Below are 23,662 nucleotides of genomic sequence, written 5' to 3'. Positions count from 1 at the left end.
CTTTTCATTATGATGTCTGGTACTTGTTTTGGACTGCCTTCAAAATCCAAGACCTGCAAACATCTGCTGTAACCGGAGGGCAGGGATCAACCTAACTAAAATGAAGAAAATACACAAGAAAAGCGTCGATTCATCGGGAGCCCCAGCGAAGTGTGGAACATTTGGGCCTTGAAAGCCTGGTCTTATCATCAGTGTTCTTCAAGTTCTTGAGCTGAAGGCAAGGCCCGCACCAGCGGTATCAGTTTTCCAGCACCGTTTCCCTGCGTTGACAGGTCCGCATTACTGTGTCTGTGCGGCGGAGCTCCGAAAGCGCCCATGTACATGGAAACCAGGCGGCTGCAGCTGCCAGGCCTAACATGCGAAATACACACAGGGCCGCTTCAAAATAGCACGGGCCTCTCTTGCACTCCACTTCCCCAGAACGATCCGGATCGATGCAGCGCAAACTGCTCCTGCAAACGTCTACCTGTCCACTCTTATAAGTTCACTTTGCTGAGACATTAGCTCCTCTGCATGTTCAGAGGCCCACTGAGCCGTGCAGACGGTGCGAGACCTGTCACCTCGAGTAGCAGGAATTCCAGGAACGAGAAAGCAGAGGCTTGCCGCTGCGAAATGGGAATGCGACGTTTCATACACTCCATAAAGCATATTAAGTGATAGCTCATGACCGGACTTCTGTAACCAGAGAAGAATAACACTGCCGTTGTTGCACATACTGTAGTACAGCTGTTTTACGGCCCATGCAGCTTTCGGTTGCCGTGCTCCTCTTCTCTATATTGCACATGTGTCCAATATGTCAGGCATAAGGCTTCGGTTTGATGCTGATTGTGGTTTTAAATAATTTATTGATGTATTGTGCTACCAGAATAAGTTGAGAAACGTGCGTCTCCACACAAGTCGGTTGAAGATTTATAGAAAGACACATTTACATCATAAAAATAATACGGGCTTGACAAAATTAAGCAGCGAATACTTTTTGATATTAAAGTTTAACAGCTTTCTTGTGAATGCCTGTAAAGCTTAATTAAAATTTAATTTACCGTTTCAAAACTATAAATCTGTTTGCCTCACTCTGTGTCCAGATCTTCTTTCTTTCTATTTTGTCCTGTACTTAAAAACTCTTTTTTCCAGAATTCCATATCACATGGAAATCACCGACAGACTTTCCACTAGATACTGCAAATAAACACACGGTCCATTTTTTTCCCTTTGATTCTTATTGTCATGTCATCGGTTTCGATGGTTGAACCACAGCCGCGCGCCCGTCAGATTGATAATCGATCCCTGACCGCTCTCACCACAAGTCATCCCAGCCACCAGAATATGGCTAACAGTGGACCTTCTGTTCAAGCGAGCTTGGTGATATAAATCTGATACCCTCTCGGATTGCCGAGCCCAGAGACAGCCTGTGCTCAGTTCCACTCCACTTCTTCATTTATCTCTCCTCCTGCTTTTCCTAAGTGTTTCCAGACTTGATTGAGACTTCCTGTAAGATGCAGAAATTGCACTGAAGTCCTCTGGCAACTTTACACCGATGTCACAAGTGATTATGGTATAAAACACAGTCCCTTTTCAGGATGGCCAATGCCTAGCTTTGTGTTTTGATATTGTTTACGGTTCTCCTTTTCACGCTGATCAAATGAACTCAGAAGAACCAAGATTTTTGTTAAATTGCACTGTAATTTCAGTTTCAAGTTCAGCGACTCTGCTCACCTTTAGGTAAACATTGCGGTGGATTGGGTTCTGAGGAACAAGCTCAGGGAAATCAAGATTGTTTTGCTATTGAAGTTTTTTTTTCTTCTGTTTTTTTTTTTTTTTAACCAGAGGGAAATAAATTCTAAATCTCTTTATTCCGTTTCCTAAGGAAACATTTCCCTGATAGCCATAACAGGTAACAGGTCAGGATAACAGGATACAGGTCAGCGTCTTTACACGTATTCCTGACATTTATACCTCAGATGAGGAAAAGATAACTCATTTGATTGCAGCTGTTTTCATAAAGGTCCTGTGAAGACCCGAAATGATGGAGTAGCTATTTTTTATCCAGCTGCTGGTTATTTCCCTCAAAGCACATATGCAACATATTAAGGGGGTTTTTATTACAGTCCGTGCAGTTATGGCGTGCCACTATTTCCACATTTACAACAAGGTCAACATATAGTATTTATGGAGGCAACTGCTTTGTACCCAAAGAACTCGATACCAAGCTTAGGTACACTGTTTTTTCTGCAGTGATGCAGCTGTACTGTGTTCTCTGCATCTACAGCTACATTTCATTGACCACTGACGCTGTCACATCAAAATTTTTTAGAAAAGGTGTATAATCCTGAGTTGCTTGAGGACGTGCACCTTAAACGTTGAGGTAGGCCTTAAGGGCGCTTCTCACTGCCGGTACTATAATATTTGATGCCTTAAGCGTGGTGTTTACGGCCGAGGATGTAGGCCTACGCAGCTGGGCACCCATACCGAAAGGTAGGCCTCATGTAGGGAATGCAAGGGCTCACGGCTCACGGCTCAGCTGGCTCCGCGAAAACAATTCAGAAGTAATGTCTTCCAACCCGCTATGAGACATGTTTGACATTAATGCTTGACTGTATATTTCTCAGCTCTGAAAGTGGCGGAGGTAGGTGACAGGAACTACGGAGAGCCTTGTTTAGGTACCAGTTCAAGAAATGGCACGGCACAAACTCTCGCGCCACCTTTCCTCACCCTTGCGGGAAAGAGAAAGAACGACCGGCTCCATTTATTTTCTTTTCACTTGTTATTTCTGGCAAGGAGGCCGTTCAGTAAATATCATTTCTCTTCGTTGCAAATCAGACATATGAGGATCTTTCAAAGGGAGAAGCAGTTCTGAGAGAGGGGAATTGAGGGGAATTGGGTGAAACGCGGACCCGCTTTTTTGTTTTACAAAGAGCATTGAAGCAAGTTAAAATATTCATTACTTGTTCTGTTGATCGTGTTATACGAGGTCGTTTTGAGATTAATTGAAGAAAAAAAAAGAGGGCTCTACATACAGAAGCACAATATGAGCACATTTAGCCGCAAATAGTGTCGGAGAACACATCTAAGAGCTTAAAGGGTCCATTTTTATTCTGATGATTTAAAAATGGCTGAGGGATTTATGATAATCACCCAAAAATGTTTGATTACAGTGAAAACTGGCGTTAAGTACTATATAGCATGTTCTGCCCCAGAATTAATTCTGACCCATATTTATAGCGGATTTTTTATCTTTATTATTCTTTACTGCATTGGAAAAAAGTACATGAAACATAGGGCTTTGTGAAAATATCATTTATTTTTCGTCGCAGTCAGTGCACTCTGTGAGGACTTGTCAAGCTTTATCATAGTGATCATATAGTGTTAGCGATCTAATTTCAAACAAAAACATTTGTAGGAACCACAGAGGAGCCCATGTTCCTGAAAGTCTATCATGAAACAGCGCAGGGCTCTGCAGAACGGACGCTTTTATGAGTTGTGGTTTTAAGAGATTCACCGTGGTGATTCACAGAACTCGTGATGTACTTTGGTGTTTCATAAACCTCAGGTCCTCTACATGGCTGCCAAACCTTTGACACTAGAAAAGGCAAGTGTGAACGAGTGGGATTTCTTCTGATTTATTACTCGATACCCTCCAAAAATAGTTGTATCAGTAGTATGTTCAGTAACGATTTATGAGGTTAATTTAATGGCAATTCAGTTTCTCTCCTTGTATAATTACTCTTCCGCTCCTGCTTTTTCTCTTGGTCTGATACTGGAATAAAGTGGACTTCCCTTCCGAAAATTATATTTGTCCATAGCGATTGAGTTAATTTAGCAAGCAATTTTGCTTGATCCAAATTTCAGCAGAAAAATATAGAAATTTTAATTACTGTAGATTATCTGCCATGTTAGTAATTGCCTGTAATAAATGACATGATACATTGCTGTCTGTAAATAATGATGTTAAAATAATATAGCATCAACAGATGTTATGTGAGGAATTCCATGCATACTGCAAAGAAAGGATCTGTAGGAGTGTTTAAGTTGTTCTGATTAATATGACATGTTCAGATAGAAAATGAAGGCAACATAATTAAGACAATTAACTGCATCTTTTGACCACTTCTGGCATTAACTGAACAATGCAAAAATATATATAGAGAGCTATCACACAGAATACAAATTATTACAATCATAATAAATTCATTTGTGCAAAAAATGAAGAGATTTGTTCCGTATATAAATAGAATATTTATAGAATTCTATGCATTTCATTCAAAAGCAAGACTAAATCAATGACAATATAACAGCTGCAGCGTTTAATTAATTTAATGTTTGCGTCATGCAACACAGCTCACAATCACAAATATGTGATTGATTTACTTTTCTGAGAGAGTATGTTCAGTCATCTCAAGACAAACTGCCTCGACCCAGCCGTTACGACGCGAACGCTTGCAAAAGAAAATATACTGCAGGCAACTGATCATGTCACCCGTTCGAATGCTACTGTGCGAAAGGTACCCTGGGCCTACCTTAGCATTCACAATACAATAAAACAAATGAGAATTGTTAGACACAGGGCAAAGGATGTGGCTGGCAGGACCTCAGCCGCAAGGTGTGTCCCGGCCAGGTTGAGCTCTGACACTGACCAAAGCTTGGAGGGAAAGTGGGAAATGGCAACAGCACACCACGTGTCAGGGTGACTCCGGCTGGTGGGGAGGGGAGCTCCGGGACCCCTCACTTCGCGAGCCTCTTGGCCACATCCATGTAGGCAAGCTCGATCTCCTTGTCGGCCGCACAGGTGTTGGTGAACTCATCTCTGGCATAGGCATTCTTCAGGTACCTCCACACCCCGCTCAGATCTGCCGGGATCTCGAAGTCACGGTACTTCTTCGCAACAACCTGGTGAAGTACGACACACCAATATTTGGCACTTGTTACGTCAACAAACTTCATTTCGCCATCTATTTATATGAGTGCTTCTCAGTTATTAAAAAAAGTATTAATATCACAGCCCCCAGGCTTTATGGTAGACTTAGTCACTCTTAGGCACATAAGCATTTATTACTTGTCAGATTTGCTTTATTTTTATTGTACAAATAACCCCTTTAAACAGCTGGCTCTTTGCCTGCCATTTAGAAAATAATTTCGACGTAGAAAAGGCCTTAGCTACTTGCGAATGCTATGAATGTAGCTCTTCAGCCGTGCTCCGGGCTAATGGCCTGTGTCACTGCCCCCACCTACCTTGACTATGTGTAACTTTGGCAGGAGGTTGCAGTCAGCCAGAGTCAGTTCATCGCCGTCCAAGAACTTGCGGTTCGAGGTCTTCTCATCTTCCATGCTGTCTGCGTCAATCTCGTCTGGGAGCGGAGTGTTTAGGTAGCTGTCCAGTTTCTTCAGGGCCTTCACCAGACCCCTCTCAAGACCTGACGATACCACAAAGCGGGATTAGAGTGCAAAAACCTGCAGTGCATGACCTCAAATTCTACCAAATTCAACTTCTGTTGGGTAATTTGTGGCATCAAATGGTTTTATTAATTAGTTTCCAATCTATTTTAATATTTTCTACTTGGGGGGGGAGTACAAGGATGAGGGACAGTGCCTTGCTGTACTTTGCTCACCTTGTCTAATTCCAAACGCTTACAGGAACAGTAACAAATAGCTTCAGTACAAATGAAACGTAATTTGGGAAGGGACTGGAGGAAATGTTCAATCTGTTCGCGCCGTCAGCTGAGATACGCGCTAATGTTTTATTGGCTTCCCCTAGTATAATATTCCCATTTCCATCCAAAGAAAAATGCCAATACCTTCTTCTATGTCAATAGTGCCTTAGTCTTTTCCCACTAGATGGCAGACAAGGAAAACATGTTATATAGATCTAATACTCAGCTGAGGACATGGAAAAAAATACTGCTAAAGAGTACAGGAAGGAATGTTCTACATGAAATAAAAAGTTAGTCATAAAAAAAAATATCCAAAAGAATTTTTTAAGCCCTTAAAATGAATTAATGTGAGGGTCACAGCACTGAACACACAGGGTCTGTTTGCACACAGCAACTCTAAAAATTTTCTTCAAAATAACATTGTTCTACATACCTGCGTTGGCCTCTGGTTTTGTGTTTTTAATATATGCCGAGAACTTGGCAAAAATGTCATTCCCTGCTGTGTTGGATTCCCTGTTCTTCGCAGCGAGTTTGGGGTACCTAAAGAGACAGCGGCATTCAATTAGCCGTCGAAAACCGACAGCTACAGTTCAGCCGCTGCAACATTTACATTAGTCGTGATCTATGATCTGCTTGAGATACTTCAAGTAATAATCTCCTACCTGATCCCATCATTCACCCATCACCAGCATACACTTTGACACTGCATGCATCTGACTACTGCGTTCACAGCATAGTTTTCTGTCCATATGCTTTCATACCATATAATGTTTAAAAAGCTGCTGTATGGCACTTTAAACATTAACTGTTTCCTGGCATTTTCCTTATAAGTTTATATACTTTTTACGAATGATACTGTGAGTGCCAAATTTACAGACTGTATATCACTTTCTTAAAAGTGACAAAAAAAGAGCAATATAAAAAGCCGTATTTCACAGCAGTAATTATATTGGGGCTGCAATAGATTCAAAATAAATCCTGGCAGCCTTCAGGTTGAAAGTATACACACACACATTTTCTGAACCGCTTGTCCCATACGGGGTTGCGGGGAGCCGGAGCCTAACCCGGCAACACAGGGCGTAGGGGACACACCCAGGACGGGACGCCAGTCCATCGCAAGGCACCCCAAGCAGGACTTGAACCCCAGACCCACCCGAGAGCAGGACGCGGTCTAACCCACTGCGCCACCACGTCCCCCTTGAAAGTATACAGTACTGTGTATTTTACTGTTGCACTACATTACTGTAAATTTACATTTATTTATTTAGCAGACAGGAGGCACAGGGGGCCTAGCCAGGTTCTGCTCTCTGGTGGTTCTAGTGTTCAAGTCCTGCTTGGGGTGCCTTGCAACAGACTGGCATCCCATTCTGGGTGTGTCCCCTCCCTCTTCAGCCTTGCACTCTGTGTATTTAGCAGACACTTTTCTCCAAAGCAACTTCCATTGAATTCTATGGAGTGTTACCAGCCCTCACACACTTTATTCACCAAGGTGACTTACACTGCTAGATACACTTCTTAGACTGGGTCACTCATCCATAGATCAGTGGAACACACTCTCTCTCTGTCACTCACACACTATGGGTGAACCTGACCAGCATGTCTTCAGACTGTGGGAGGAAACCAGAGCACCCCGAGGAAACCCGCACAGACTGAGTGGGGATCGAACCCATGTCCTCTCGCATTACCCAGGCACTGTCAGACAGTAGCGCTACTTGCAGTGCCACCGTGCCATAAATATACCACATCTATTGTTTCCATCTCAGGCAATACATAGTTTCAAAATTATCCTGTGCAGTTCAACAACCGGAAGAAAATTCACAGGAAATTAGAGAACACCCCATGATCATGCACATTTACTTATGTAATCCCTCTTTCCAAGACAACCTCCAGTGTTAAACCATCAACTTTTCAATGATCTACCCATTGCATCAGAAGGGTTTTCTTACTCCACCAATTTAGGGTAACTACCTTGATCGAGTACTACAGCAGGAGTGTGGTTTTAAACCTGGGATCAAATTTCATATTTCAAGGCAGCCACCTTAAATCACATGCTACCTGTTACTTGCAAATCCTGCCTACCAAATAAATCATCCTTATTACTTCCTTAAATGTAAAGGTACCCAACAAATCTAAATATCGCAGCATTTAACGGAGAGGCTTGCGCACACTGCTTTTGGATGAAGTCTGTAGCATCAGTATAGCTACCGTTTTTAATTTAAATTAAGTTAAACTAAAATGCTGCACAGCTGCGTAGAACCAAATCAGAAGAAATAATTCAGTTTTACCCAGAGATCAGTTTCAGTTTTCAAAACCATTATATGCGAAAAGAGCACAAGTGATTCTTTGGGAAGATCATCCAGGAGAACAATCGTACGAGACTGTGATGCAAGGCACCACAACTGAAATGTCACACATCCACAGCCGTGGACTGCTGCCACTTGAAAAGTGACACGTCTGCAGGCTGTGATCTCCGGCGCCGAACTTGTATCGCAGAACGCTGACACGCAAGTGAACGTACTTTGGAGGCGCCAGCACTTCCTCCAGAAACTCCTCGATCTTGTTAATGTCGGTCTTAACTTCGCCATCGAAGGTGAGGAACGGGGGATGGGTGCCCGGGGCCAGGTTGTGGAGGTCCGCAGGTTTCCTGGGCAGGGCGTGAGGTCAGCAGACAGTCAGTCTCCATGTGTTACTCGCCTTGCCTCAGTTAACTGTCCACGTGTTCCTCCGTAACAAAACTACATCCCGTTTACCAGGTTCAGGTGACTTTGTTTACTGTAGCACAAACTGAAGGAGCTACTACTTTAGAGGAGGGAGTATATTATTACACATATTAATAATTAATAATCCAATAACCAACAATCAGTACATTTGAAAATTGTGCTGAGTAAAAATACACAAATAAAGCCATAACCTTCATGAAAGTAAGTGGCAATCTTCATGTTAATATGCAGTATGAGCAACATACTGACATACTGATATAGACATACTGTCTGTTTTTGGGCGATTATTGCACTATTAATTACACAAGTGGTGTTAATGCACTTTTTACTCCTAATACGAAACAAGGTACCTCTTTAGGTCCACGGTAGTGACATTGAAGACAACCCCCTTGAGCCAGAGGATCATGAAGAGTCTCTGAGAGAAGGGGCAATTGCCGATGCTCTCTCCGTCGCTCCCCGCCTACATAAACACACACACACACACACACACAATAAGAGAGAGAAGCCTTGCGTTAGCATGCAAGTGTCAGTACCATGATCAACACCCCCAGTGGCAACCAGAACTGGCATTTCACGGGTGGAGATGGCAGAGGATCTGTTGCCATGACACAGCGATGCTTCTGGCTGCTGAAAAGTGCCCTGGCAGCCAACTGTGGAACAATGTGCTTCATTCAAATGTATGTGAGTCTGTCACCATGAAACTTTACGTAACCATCAAATTGTTCTCATAAACATGCAAGGACATCACTTTCTACTTCCAGTTAAAAGTTGCATAAATTTCATAAAGTTGACAGAGAAATAAAAAGTTTTGAATGATAAAACAGGTAGGCAGAGAAAGAATACTGCAGGATGCAGAGTGCTGTACACAAGGGCAATTTGTAATATAAGTTGTCTTGGTTTAAGACACATATCAGACGGGGAAACCAAAACACACATGTATTTGTTTACTTTTAGACTGTGCTGACACTAAGGTTATTCAACCTTTTCTGGAGCATAATCCTTACACAATCATTGTCAACATTTGCTTCATCTGGATGACAAGTTTGTTTAAGCATCCTCATATATAACATATTAATAGCATGAGATATTCATAAGAGCAAAATCTAGTTCATAAGATTGCCTGCTCAGAAAACTGTATCTAGATCAGATGGACAGTTCATAGAAAACGTTTTCAGAATGGTAACACTACAACACTCTTTCATTCCTAAATTTATCACATAAGATGTATGATCATGGTGATCAAAACATTTTTTTTTTCATTTTTTTCCAATATTCTATTTTTCTCTACTGTAATAAAAGAAAATCTGTATTATAACTGACTGTCATACTGAGTTTAATCATTAACTTATTGATATGCAATCAATATTTATCTCCCAGGAATCACGCCGCAGGGTTCCGTGAACCTGGTGCAAAGTATTTAATGCTCACTAATACCGTGAACTCATGTGTTTTCCTACATTTGACTATCCACCTACATACTTACATACCAGACACAAGAAAACTGTAGCGAAAGACATGACAAATAAGCGCTTTATTAGTTTAAGAAAAGAAATCTCTAAATTTCCATAACTCAGTTGGGGGGGGATCGTGTTTTCAATTCACAACATGAGATAGGCTGTGGAAATCTAACCCTGTCACTAGATCCGCTAGATGCCATGAATTATGCACGACAATTCCATTACCTGCTTCATTAGGCCCGGGGCCGGAAGATTTGCATCAACCTTCTGCCCCAGGTGCCTCCGTGAAAATCATTGCTTCATCTTCATCCAGAAAAGCCCCTAATAATCACCTGAGAAGGCTACTGTAAAGAAGTGTTTAAAAGAGCCTCTGTATGCACAGTCATCACGTCATCCTCCTTGACTAAGAAACCAAAAGTCATGGCTGTGTCATACATGTGTGTCTGTTATACTGCAGAGGCTCCATGGAGAGCTATGAGCTTTGTGATATTAGTGAAATGCGCACACCTTCCACAGTGTCACTAAGGGTTCATTTGTGCTCGTAGTTCCAACCAAAGTCAAACAAACTGGCTTCTCAGTGATGACCAGCAGTGTCCAAACTTAGTCCTCTCTGCCCCCCAAAAGTGCATGGCTCAGCTACTGGAGCACTGAGGCCCACAACATGGAACAACGTGATATACCTGCTTGCCACCTATACGAAGGACAGTTGTTCTGAAATTATATTCTGTTTTCCGATTTACCACCATCACCTCAGTTTACGGACAAGTGGTTTGAGTGAGAGAGACTCTTAAGTAAAGCTGAAATGTACAAAAATTTAATAATGATCTAAAATTTTAAAAATCAATCATTTTAAAATTATATTCTTTAACAATCTGAAATCCCTGCCTTCATCTCCCACACTTTCTTTTATTTATTTCAACATCTGAAACACATGGAGAGTGATTTCTCCCAAATATACAGTACCAGCGAAAAATCTGAGTACCGGAAACTGGTTTGAGTACTGGAAACAGTTTTTTTTCCCCCCACAAGATATTTGGTAAAAAGTTTGATCTGAAGATCAGCCAGCACATCTTTCCAGCTCTTCTGCAGCAGGTTCCACCCATGTAGGATACTTGAGGGTTTCTTTTCATTCGCTCTTCTGTCCAGTTTGCCTTATACAAGTGTTGCCCAGGTTGTCTACCTGGAGTCAGACGTCTGAGCAGTACTGTACATATTTAATGATAAAACCTTGTGCTGACAATGCTGAATTGCAGAAACAAGGCAGTATCCAGCTCAGGAGGCCACATCTGTACTCCTGAACAGGTCAGTACCACCCCAGCAGCATCGCGTATGAATCCATACTGCTATGTGTGCAGGTAGACCCCGTTCAGCGTGTTTGGAATCAATTTGGCAGCACAAAGAGCGCAAATTTCCACTGCCGATACCCAATCCGTTTTGTTCCGAAAGCTCTCTTTCTGTTTTGCTGAATGAGAGCAGCAGAGCAGCAGAAACACAACACGGGGCCTTTGATAATAGTCAATCAACATCTAGAAAGTGCACAACAATAGCAGTCACATGCCGCTGCTTCTATACGGATTTCACATGCGGCGTTCGAGGGAGCGGAGAAAGGCGGACTTAAAACAATGCAGTCCATTTGTGTTTCAAGGCATTCATCACTGGAGTATAACATTAAAACTTCATGACTGTGTATTGACAATTAAAACTTTTAATGCAGCCTCAGCACATTTGACACCACTACGTACAACAATGAAAAGCAGCAAACTTGGTCACTGAATGTTGTCACACTGAAATTAAAATCAAAACCAAAAAAAAAAGGTTGGGTACTGATGTTTTTTTCAATCGAAAAGTGAAACAGAAACTCACACTGTTATCAAAATTCAAAATTAAAACACTCTAAATTAAAGTTAAAACACAAATTAGAAAAATAAGCTAAGCAATGTGTCTGTTGTTTGCCCAGGCTACAGTTTTCCCAGCTGTCTTCAGTGTCACATTGACTTATTTAATGTGATTATTAAACGATGCCAGACATGCTCAAATGTGCCACAACATAAATATGAAAGATAAAAGCAATAACTAAGTCAGCCACATCTATGCTGTGCATGCAATGTAAAAAGTATAATAATTATTCTAAATTCTCATTTCTTTGTCCCTGTGTAAGCCATGGCAGGCATGTTCTCAAACACTACTGCTGCTACTGCTATTTTCATTTTTAGGGCAATATGTTTCATATCAGTCAGTGTTTCGGAAACATCTTGCGTGTAAATGTAACTTCATCATTTCATCACATGCAAAATACACACATTCCTGCCTAGTGTTTAGCTTGGCAAACAATAGGAATATGGGATTTTTCTTGGATGGAATTTAAAGGCTTTATACTAAATGACAACCATCATTAAATCCAAATCTCCCAGAGGATATTCTATAATACTCCAGCCCTCCTTCCTCCACCACATTTCTCTCAAAATGCTGATCATTTCTTTCAGTTTCAGGAGGAATTTTACACCCAATTCCCAGTTCGTGTTCCAATCAGTCAGTTCCTAGGCATCACGGTGGTACAGCGAGCAGCGGGGTGACGGAAGAGGCCATGGGGTTGATCCCCACTCAGTCTGTGTGGAGTTTGCATGTTCTCCCCGTGTCTGCATGGATTTCCTCCGGGTGCTCTGGTTTCCTCACACAGTCCAAAAACATGCTGTTCAGGTTCCCCCAGAGTGTATGAGTGACAGAGAGAGTGTGTTCCACTGATGTACGGATGAATGACCCAGTGTAACTAGTGTATCTATTAGTGTAAGTCACCTTGGTGAATAAGGTGTGTGGGATCATAACATTACATAGAGCTCATTGGAAGCTGCTTTGGAGAAAAGTGTCTGCTAAATAAATAAATGTAAATGTTATGCCTTCCTTCAAAACACCACATCCACACCAACTCAGAGAGTGAAGACATACCTCCTGTGTACACATAACCTGCTTACGTCCATCCTGCAACACACTGACATTCTCCACGGGGACTGATTCTCGCTCCACTTCACCCAGAGCTCTGAAAGTGGGCAGTGAGCAGGGGAGAATCTCAGCCATCCCACCTACCCCAGGGAATACAGGCCATCAGATGTCCAGCACGGCATGGTTGGGATTTGAACCCCTTACGATGTCTGTAAAGCACACAGCCGTTGACCATAGCCATAGATAAAAATCCATCACTTCACTGTCAGGTGTTATTTACCTTCGTGATACCTCCACTGCTGTCAGTGGTCTTCCATTGTATATGCGCCATCTCTCAGTCCCTGACCTCTCGGTGCAGATCAGACCATCTTTTAATATTCAACTCTTGACCACCATCCCTTTATACCCTATGTTCTCAGCTTTACCTTTAGCCACGTTTTGGGAAAAAAATAACAAAAAACATCCTTAACTGCCCTTTTACGGTGTTTCATTGTACCCACCACTCAAGATCTTACAAGCAAATGTTCACAGACCATGACTGGAAAGGAAATGTGAGGCTGTTCTCTGCCCACCGTTCTGCTCTTTCCACGGTCCCTGGGATCGGAGGGCTCAGTAATCCCTGCTCAGCTCTTTCTGCAGAAGAAGCGTGAAGCTCAGCGCTGCACCACTTTCGGTACCACCTTCGACTAACGTGTCCCTTTTCGCTCATCTCAACCTGCGGCCTCCTCCCAGACTTCTTCATCCTTTTAGCACCAATGTTACACATAACGTCTTTATATCATCAAGTGCAGCATAGTGCTTCCACCTTTCATGGTTTAAAAAAGGGCTTGCTAGAAAGATCCACACCATCCTCTAGTCCCTAAATGTCACATCTCTTTGTAACAATTACAAACTTCATTTTCACATTAACGCCATTTATTGTTGCAAACTTAGTGAAGAGCCAACGCACTCAAACTTTTCGTATTATTGTAGCACGCTGAGGCTGCCCAGGGAGGGGGCGGAGACTGGATTAAAGCAGCCACAGCTGGGGTTGATTTCATCCCCGATTTCATCCCCTATTTCTTCCCCGGTGCCCGGCAGCAGGGGGAAGAGACCAAGGAGGAGAACCGGACCGAGACGACCGCCGACCCGATCCCTGACACGAAGCCCTCGTCCCGATCGACCCTACTCTCCCAGCCCGCACGAAACCCTTCCCTACCTGTTCCCTGCTCCCCCTTTCCCATCTCCGTCCTTCTCCGCTCTCTAGCAAATAAAAGCCCACAGCTACGGGCGACTGCATCTCCTGTCTCCTGCCTCGTCTCTTACAATTATATAAACGTGACATCCTGCCTGTTACAAGTGAGCATGTAGTGATTCACTGAATTTCAGAGGAGACAGTTAAACCAAGTGTTCGGTATAAGGAGCCTGCTGTCGTGCGTGCTCATACATCGCTCACATCTGATGAGATCACCTCTCGTGTCTTATACTTCCACTGGACGCTGGCTGAGATCTTCCCTCCAACTGTGACTGAAAGCACTTGGACAGTCCAACAGGAGATTAGCAGGACAACCATCCAGGGACTCTTAACTTGTGACAGGTGACAGTTTGGCACTGTTGTGAGACAATCAACGGACACACTCGTTTAGGAACTGCTATTAAAGCGACGTTCTTTCACCCCTTTCAGATGAGTCGGGTTAAGATGATTCAAGTGAAAGCACCATGCCAAACTAGATGTATGGCTAAATAATTAATGTTAGTACACAGTGAGATTCACGATGTCTCCTTCCCTCTTATTTTGCTTAGGATGCAATTCACACAGCAAACACACACACATTTTCAGAACCGCTCGTCCCATACGGGGTCACAGGGAACCGGAGCCTACCCGGCAACACAGGGCATAAGGCTGGAGGGGGGAGGGGACACACCAAGGACAGGACGCCAGTCCGTCACAAGGTACCCCAAGCGGGACTTGAACCCCAGACCTACCGGAGAGGAGGACTGTGGCCCAACCCACCACGCCACCCGCGCCACCGCGCCCCCTCATACAGCAAACAGCCACTTATATTTAACACATTCTAGAGTACTGTGGTGCTATTTTGTCAAAGGATACATGGCAAGTGGGCAGGGTGAATTTGCTTTTATCAGGGAATTTTTGTGTACACTGGGGGGAAATGACTTGTAGGGACAAGTATCATGGGACTGATACTTTCTGCTAAAGAGACTTACAATTATTTACCCATTTATACAGCTAGCTAATTTTACTGCAGCAATTCAGGGTAAGTACTTTGCTCAAGGCTACTGCAACTGGGATTTGAACCTGTGACCCTTAGGTCCAAAGGCAACAGCTCAAAGCATTACACTACTAGCTACTCCTAATAGGAGTGGAGGCTGGACACAGCTTGGGGAGAGAAAGGTACATGGGGTCGGGAGTCCAACTGTGTGGATCATTAAGGTTTGGCTCTCTTCTCGCTCACTGTCTCCCCTACTAATGTGGGAAAAGATTATATAGACAGATACTAATGGGTTCACTGCTCACCTGTGTATTTGGACAGTCCTGCTCCTCCTCCCAAGGCCATATATTTAGTGGGGCACATTGCATTGCATCCTGCTCTTCGTATATGATCTTGAAACCGAACCAATGAAAAATGTATAGAATTGCATGTTTGTCGCTGTGAATTACACTATTCCAAATAGACAGAGGAGTGTTTGGGAGCTTTGCTATCATCAAATGCTGTAGTGCTGGAAAGCCTGAAGCAGAGATGTTACAGACATGAGCAGAATGAGCCAGAGCAGCCCCGGGGAAGCACGTCAGGATCAGGTGTCCCGGGCAGGATGATGAGGAGGAGGAGGAACAGTCATGTCTGCGGGGGGCCGAGGATCTATGTCAGCACGGAAGACACCTGGAGTTCAGCATCCCATCGGGAACACAGAGCCCAGTCTGGTCTACACCCCCAGGGGTGACTCCTGAGGTCAGTGAAGGTATGCTTCGTGCTTCCGCCAGCCACCACACACAGATTTTTGGTATGGTCCTGGCGCTGCCATCCCCCACGCGCGCTAGCCCTCAATCTGCTGTCCGGGCTTCGACAGGCTCCGCTGTCACAGCACCAGCCTCCAACCGGTGCCAAGCACGCGGCAGTAACTCTAGCACAAATATTGTGTTACACGAGCCCTTCGAACACAAAAATAGAAGGATCCAGAACTCCGCTGCACAAACACATTGCCTGTGCTAATGTTTGGATTTTTTTGCCTTTCAAACTGCCCCTCGCAGCAAAATTTGGCTCTGACATTTAAGGGAGAGACTCACACGACTTTCTTTCTTACCTTGACAAAAAGCTCAATGTCTGGGTCCTTGTCTTCTCCGTTTGCGGAGCCACAGTCGGTCATTTTAGTCTGTTTATCTTGCCTCCAGGTCACAGAGAGATCTCAGATCTGCTTGTGTCCTCATGCAAGTCAGACCACATCTACATCATCCCTCTGTTGGGAGACCATGTGAGGCAGCGGTGAGGCTCCTCTCTTTGGTGGGGGTGGGTGGTGAGGGTGCTGTGTGCTCTTCCTCCCCTTCTGAGGTAATAATCCAGCTGGGGCAACAGGTGGCCGTAGAGCGTGTTGAGTGTTACCTACCCCCCCACCCCCCCAGCTATCAGGGTGCAATAGCTCTCTCTGTCAGAGGGCTGCCAAAAATGGCCGGGCAGCAAAATAGGTAGGGGACAGATTGACAGAGTGGGAGGAGCTTAAATACAGACCCCGCCCACATCCCTTATCACTTAATCCACCATCCACTTCAGCTCACAGCGTCCCTGTGGGGTTCACTATTTACAGAGCCAGTTATAGATTTAATACCGCCATGCCGACACCTTCAGATTATTTAATTTTAGGGAGACATGGGCGGATAATAAGTTCTAATACTGAAGATTTGCCTCAAGGGATCTGAATATAATAGTACTCTGAGTACAATAGTAATTACTTGCATTTGGTTCGATTCCATTGTATTATACATTATAAAGATATCATAAGTTTATTTGTATTGTATTTTAATATCTTTAATTATATTATGCATGTACACTTGCAAAATGAACGCTTACTTGGATCAGTTACACCGCATTATGTAATGGTATCATAAGGTGATTGTATATTATAATATATATATATATACTACTTATGTATGCACATATGTAAAAGTCATATTCCTGGCAAAATACAGTATCATACTTAAGCTTGTTTTTTTCCTCATTTTAAAGCAGGAGAAGCCATTTCATCTGGAAAAACCTCAAAAGTCCTCTAGGTTCCTTTTTGTTCACTAACCACTAGTGTTTCCCCTAATTAGATGGTAAGTTCTGTTACACAAGTGTGGTATCCAGTGACCTCTATCTACCATGCACCTATATACAGTACCTGTACAATTTCAAAACTTTAAACTTTGTTTTTAGCAAACGGCCTCCCATTAATGCTGGGGTCAATAGCCGGCAAACCATTTAGTTCAAAACAGCTCAATGAATGGAAGTCCTCCTCCAAGTGTCCTTGCTGAACTTCCTTTTCTCTTTCAAGTATAACGGAAAATAATCAGGAACATGCTCATGATATATTAGAACCAGTGGTGCAACAGAATACTCTGTTACTTGAAAGCACTGACAGTGTGTGTCAAGCAAACCACAGCTTCCCATGACAAGACTTTGGTGTGTGGAGAATACATGTCCACCATTTGCGGCGCACTTCTAAGCCAAATATCTTAAATCAGTGATGATGACACACTCCGTTCGACCGCGGGCAAGCCAAAAACACCCCATCAATACTATCCAACAGATAGTAAAGTCTGCACTGCAATTTAATCTTGTGAACAACACAGAGCAGCATCTATAGGTGGGCTAAAAAGATGGGATCACTCCTTCCTTCAGCGATGTTGGAAGAGCTCTCATAGTGCAGGCCACGAGCATCTGATCTGCGGCCAACTTTACGTTTATTGTGCGTGTTCAAGTTTCCAAGTGATAAGCAGTTATCAAACGCTCCTTGACGAAATACTCATATCTTGTGTCCGCATGACTGACGCTGTTAAAAGATACAGAACTTTCAGTGCAGACTGAATCAACAGCACTCCGTTGAGCGGCATAGCTTAGTTTAGCTTAATATAACTTTAGCGCTGACTTTGGAGAACTACACCATGGTTTATTGGGAGTCTTAAAAAGAAAGCTGTAATTCAGACTTCTCCGTGGCCGAGCCTCTGCACGTGACCTAATGATAGGAAACTAGATCTGCTATGAATCACTGGTGTAAAATGGAAAGCAGGGTACAGAGGGACGCAGAGTTGGTGCTCGTTGAGCCAGGGTGCTCGGGCATTCCAACTAGTGCACTCTAAATTTAGAGCTTCTGGAAATCTCCGCTGCCGATCGGGCGCTGATCAACGAGCACCTGATACCTGAGCCATCCATAGTGAACGTGTGTGTTGTGTGGAATGAACAAAAGTCCCTGCTGACTGCCGTGCCAACTCAGGCAGGACATGGATGGGCCTGTAACCGAAAGAAAAAGCTGTACAAGCACCCCTTACCCCTTTTTTTGTGTGATAATATGATTTGTTAGTGCATTTCTATCACTCTTTTTCAAAAATGGAAAATAGAATGGTTAATCAGAGTTACATTTTGGATCATACACTTACCAGGATAAAACTATTTTTAAGACACCCCCCTTTCTCCCTTTTAACCTGTCATGTTATCCCTACAGTTAATTTCATGTTTACATTACAGAGTGAGTTATGGCTGGAATTTACTACACAAAATGAACACACAGTGATTTAAACATTCCAGCAATTATTAGCTACATGCTCTCATTGCTTTGATATGATAAAACTGGAATGTGACTATGTGCGCTTAAAATCGAAATGTATTTGAGAATGACACACAATGTTTAAATGTATTCTACAGACGAATTACTTAGAAATGTAATATTTTAAGGCAGCTTTCACATAGTAAACATTTATTGTAAATTCAGAATTAAGCAGGTGACATAGTGTAACTCTTAAGGCTGAAAAAACTGTGCCATTCTGCTGTGTCTCCCAGTGCTCGGAGACCATCGTTTCCTACGACTCGAGCCTTCGGTGGCAGAGGGGGGCGCTCTACAGTTCCTCTGCACTTGGAAGGCTTGTGTGCCTGGAACTCAATGAGACGGAATTGGCCTGATGCATTATTGATAGGCCTTCACACACTGAAAGGCCCTGGTGTGTTACATCTGATCAGCCTCAGGAAACTTGAAAAGTAAGATTCCTTTCTGAATTATGTATCATTGGCATTGCTTTAAACGTGGGAATTGGTTTTCATAGTTTTTCTCCCCTCTGGCAATTAAAATATAGGTCTGCAGAAATAGCTAGCTGTCGCAAGTCATAAATAGGACAAATGCGTTAACCACGGAAGTTCAATGTACATTTTTATTTTCCTGTAAGTTAAAAATAAACAGGTGATTTTTTAATATATACACCTTCTGTTTCTTTCACTTTTAAATACTTTTTATTCTCACAAAAGAATTCTGGTTTTGCATCACTTCTACTTTCCTGGCACTCAAAAGTCTGCAGACCGCACTGAATTGCAAAATCTTTAACTGTTTTCTATTTTTACACATTTATACTCAACTAGAATATTTATTACAAATATGTATACTCACTATTGATAATAACAAGTGAGTTTAACCCCAAAAAAATCATAAATAAAGTACTGTTAAGCACTTTCTAGCCTGTGTTTGTCATCCAGCCCTGACTTCGACTGCACCCTGCTACACATTTATATATGAGCGGTATTTTTAGCCCCAGCGGTGTGTGGCCCAGCCAATCAGAAGGCAGCACAAGGAAACTTTGCCCCCTGCACAGGCTGCCCTTTACTGACTTTGGAGCAATCACATGGCCTACATGTTAGTCACACTCAGGGCAGAGTCAACGAACCCCTTCACTTCGGATTTTACCGCACTTAGATGTAGAGGTAACTTCTTTAAACTACAACAAAGGTTTCTTTCACATGACTAACAGCACACGGCAGTTTAACTACCACTAATTAACTTTGTGCAACGGTCAATTGTCAAAAATATCTGAAGGGAGTTAAGAATGTCAACTACTACTGCCATGTATTTCAAGAACAATATTCGACATGTCTTAATTCTTACAAAACAATAATAAATCACAGTAATCATAAATCACCCTTAGGATTAAGTTATCATTCATATTTAATGTACTATTATTGCTTGAAACGAAGAACTAAGCACTTCTTTTGAACCGGCTCTTATGATTCAGGTTTGTTTTGAAGGCCAGTGAGAAAACATCAGCGGTGCCATGTTATACAAATGGGTAAAAGCTCATCAGCAGAAGCCAAGCGCCTCATTTCATCCAGAAAATACTAGGTTATTCAAATCAAAGCGACACATAATTCCAGGCTGAAGAGCACCGAGATCGGGGTACAGCGCCCTCTCGTGGTGGAGCTCCACCGCACAACCGCTTACAGCGAACGGGCTCTGCTGCGCGTAATATTACCTGTAGTTTCTGCTTGGAAATAAACGGAAAGATACCGTTAATTTCTTTCATATCCAGTCTGATTGCAAATACCGAGTAAATCGTGTAGTAAAGCGCACATGTAAAACTGTGCAATAGTGACAAGAAGAAACAGCTGAAATGGAAAAGTCCCGTAAGTTACATTCAGTGATTCAGTGCCAGTATTTTTCACTCTTGACGTCCTCAAATCACAGCACAAAATGCTGTGACTTACTGCAGACTATAAATGGTTAGTTTTGTTTCCAGCTGTTCCTGTAAATTCGATTCAATCTTGTTTTTTTCTCCCTTGTATTTTTTGATCCTACCCTGGTGATAACAGCCCTCTATAAAAATAAACTGAAGTGCATTAAATATAATAATGGCTCTGCAAATTTCAGAGAAATATTAAATTACACATAACTCACGCCAAGGTGGATCATTTGGTGAATCTTAGCATATTTCTTAGGTCTGGCAAACAAGAGTATCCATCCCACCATGTTTGAGGTTTTACAATCATGGTGTAAACACATTTATTGCATATTGTACATGTTTTATGTTCCCTGTCAAGCGTGACATTATGGCTAAATGTACCCAGCCCGCTACCAACTAGGGGAGAGAAATCATGGCCTTGCTTTGAACTGGTTGTGCTGCACAACTAAATGAGAGGTCCCTGTCGCACGGGGAACAGTATAGCTGGAGCATCCATACAGACCACAATACTGTATTGTATTGCACTGTACTATACTGTACTGTGCTGTACCACACCAGTGCGAAACGCTCGGAAAGGGTGCAGTTCATCAGCAATCCGCCAGGAGGCACTAAAATCCCCGTTTTTCGCTCCTATTGTCCTGTGCTGTTGTTTGATCATAGACAGCACGGGCGCGTGACTACAGTTTTTTCTTGTTAAACGGTAACCTTCGTTTTAAATGTAATGAATGTCCTGAGCGGCGTCGGAAAACTCTTTTATGAAACAGTTCTCCACAATTTTGTATTTAAACGTTAAGCTTAAGTCATCCGCTCTCCGATACGGACTTCTCGTTGGGTTACCAACACGCGGCATAAAAAAAAAGTCTGCCCTGTGTATCTTAAGACGCCGCTTGTTTAATATTTTCAGAAATTCTGTCCGCTAGTTTTCCTCTTCAGTTCATAAGCTTTTTATTTATTTTCTAAAGGCCCATTTGCGGGGGTGTTTTTTTTATCAAAAGAGCCCTTTCTAGTTTCCTTAGTTAAAGACTGGTTGAATAGTTCACCGCGTTGAGTCAACGAAGACGAATACGCGGCACGCGCTTACAAAACGCCCGGGAGCGGGTTGCTGCGTCTCGCGGCCGCGTGGACACTCCGTAACGGCAGCAGGGCTGCTCCTCTTCAGGCAAAAGTGACGAAAGTATAAATATTCTACTTCTCATGACATTGCTTAAAAGTATTGTGCGTTAAAAAAGTTATTAAAAGAAAAGAGCATAAGTCAATGAGGGTTTAGTATTTAGACCGCCAGTCAAGTTTAATCTTCGTGTAACAGGAAATGCTTTCTGCGTACTACTACTCGAATTTCTGAGGTAAATTATATACTAATTTATGTTTTCTAAGTGTCTAGTAGTTTCTTATAAAAATTAGAGGCGTTACAATGAATGACATATTTGCGTTAGATGGCTGTACAGTATGGGACGTCGTAGTGAGCTACAAAAAATGTTGACTGAGTTTTGCAAATATTTCCACAGTCTTCTAGGAATATCTCTGATTTGAACATATGCAGTATGTATTGTATATGAATAAAATACCATGTTAATAAAATTTCAGAATTAATTAAATTCTTTCAAATACCAAATGTAAATTCACTGAGATTGCTAACATTCTGAAGCTCACACACTTCTTAGAATAGTAAAACTACTTTGGCAGCTAACTGTAACCCTACTTACATGTACACTCCATACCATAATTTACTATGGTAGGAAGTTCACCCTCATTTTTATAGCTGTAGTTAGCCAGTTAATGATTAGATCAAGTTAACAAAGTTCAGTTGCAACAGTTCATGACTACGGTAAAGTGAGCACACTGGGGCAAAGGAAGCTTGGGACCCAAAGTGCAGCAGTTCTACTTGCTGATGATGATGTTCACAGGACACCATGATTAGTATCAAGACCTCACACATGCTCTGCTATTGTGGTAACTTACTGGTACTGTGTAACTAAAGGGACCTGTTGCATGTGTGCCGACTGCATTTGATCTCAAGTGCGATGAGTCAAACTTCCTAGGAAAGATGCGATTTCAAAATAAACCTCTAATTGTAGTTAATTTCCTAAACCAGTGGTCTCGGTTGAACAATCAGGAGAAAAGTCTTAATGACATGTTGAAACAACCGTTTACATAACAGAGACACATATGTTTTATTGCGGGTGGAGAATGCTCACTTAATATAAAATCATATTTCCTCCAGAAGCACAAGTTAGACCTTTAACTTGTTCTCCTGTTTGTGTGGACTATTGCAGATCAGTTAATCATTACAAAGAATAATAGCTCTAGCAAAGGTTCTCACAGGATAGTCCAATAATTTAATTCAACACTTCATCAGAGTACTTCTACTAAACTAATGCTTAACATATAGCCACTGACACATTAATTGCTGTGTTGAAATTAGTTTTTTTTAATTATTATGAGAAAATGGTGACTGGAAAGTTTACAGGGGTGAAGAAAGTAAGGTGTTACAGAAAACTGGTATGCTTTTTTTCTGGGATACCCACGTTCTTTTGTCAAATTTATCTCCCCCTCACTTTCACTGAGGTTGTTTTGCAAAGTACACAGTTTTTACTCGAGCCATTTAGCAGCTACAAGTAATTAGAACTATCAAAGACCACACCTTATTTGCCCTTGCGATTGTTTATCTCCATGCACAGAAGGAATAATTGGAAAGGTCATTTCAGCTTTAAAATATGGGAATGTATGGGTATTTTAATTGGTGAAGGAATGTTTTTGCAACTTATTTTATCAGTAGAATTAGTGCAGTGCAGTTGATCCAGTGCTAATTGATTGCTGTGTGTGTAACAGTAAGAGATTGTATGGAATGACAGAAAGAGGGTCCTTACCCTGACAAAAAGGGCAATCTCAGGTTGGCCTGGATCTGCCACCTTGGCCTCTGCAGCAGAGCTGTTGTCTCTGTCCTCTGTCCGAAGGCTGTAGTCAATGATTTCCTCGGGTTCGTTGGTTTTACTGGAGGACAAACTGAAAGCCATGAGCATGCCATCCTCCACGCTGTCCTCATACTCAGCTGTCGGGGAGCCCATTTCATCGTTTATGGGTTCACCTTGCTCAGATGAGGAGGAGCTGGTAGACTCTGCCCCATTAACTTCATCCAGGACCACAGGAGACTCCTTTGACTCCTCTGCTAGATGCTCCTCCAGTGAGTTTAATGATCTTTCTTTTTCATCCACCATC

At 42.5% G+C, this 23,662-nt stretch overlaps 1 protein-coding gene across 2 annotated transcripts; it reads right to left on the bottom strand.

Annotated features, from left to right (window-relative positions):
* Positions 1–3,279: 3,279 nt before the first annotated feature.
* LOC108929130 (chloride intracellular channel protein 5-like) lies at positions 3,280–23,662 on the bottom strand. Of its 2 annotated transcripts, none has more exons than XM_018743480.2 (6): positions 23,314–23,662; positions 8,716–8,825; positions 8,164–8,289; positions 6,079–6,185; positions 5,227–5,408; positions 3,280–4,884 (listed from the first exon to the last, which is right to left on the bottom strand). In XM_018743480.2, exons 1-6 carry the CDS (start codon positions 23,659–23,661, stop codon positions 4,720–4,722), a joined length of 1,038 nt encoding a protein of 345 aa, XP_018598996.1. In that variant the 5' UTR covers position 23,662; the 3' UTR covers positions 3,280–4,719. The 2 variants fall into 2 exon arrangements, with proteins under 2 accessions (XP_018598996.1, XP_018598997.1); XM_018743481.2 differs by lacking the exon at positions 23,314–23,662 and adding an exon at positions 16,060–16,299.

The sequence above is a fragment of the Scleropages formosus genome, chromosome 1 (assembly GCF_900964775.1).
Source record: "Scleropages formosus chromosome 1, fSclFor1.1, whole genome shotgun sequence".
In the NCBI taxonomy this organism is placed as follows: domain Eukaryota; kingdom Metazoa; phylum Chordata; class Actinopteri; order Osteoglossiformes; family Osteoglossidae; genus Scleropages; species Scleropages formosus.
Note: the sequence above shows the minus strand (reverse complement) of the source record. Positions and strands in the feature narration are given on the sequence as shown.

What these genes read in the sequence shown, in the direction of transcription:
- LOC108929130 (XM_018743480.2), bottom strand. Translation starts at nt 23,661, where the DNA reads ATGGTGGATGAAAAAGAAAGATCATTAAACTCACTGGAGGAGCATCTA. An exon ending in AGATTGCCCTTTTTGTCAGG is followed by an intron (nt 8,826 to 23,313) that starts GTAAGGACCCTC and finishes GTGTTTATGTAG; the next exon opens with GCGGGGAGCGACGGAGAGAG. An exon ending in ACTACCGTGGACCTAAAGAG is followed by an intron (nt 8,290 to 8,715) that starts GTACCTTGTTTC and finishes CGCCCTGCCCAG; the next exon opens with GAAACCTGCGGACCTCCACA.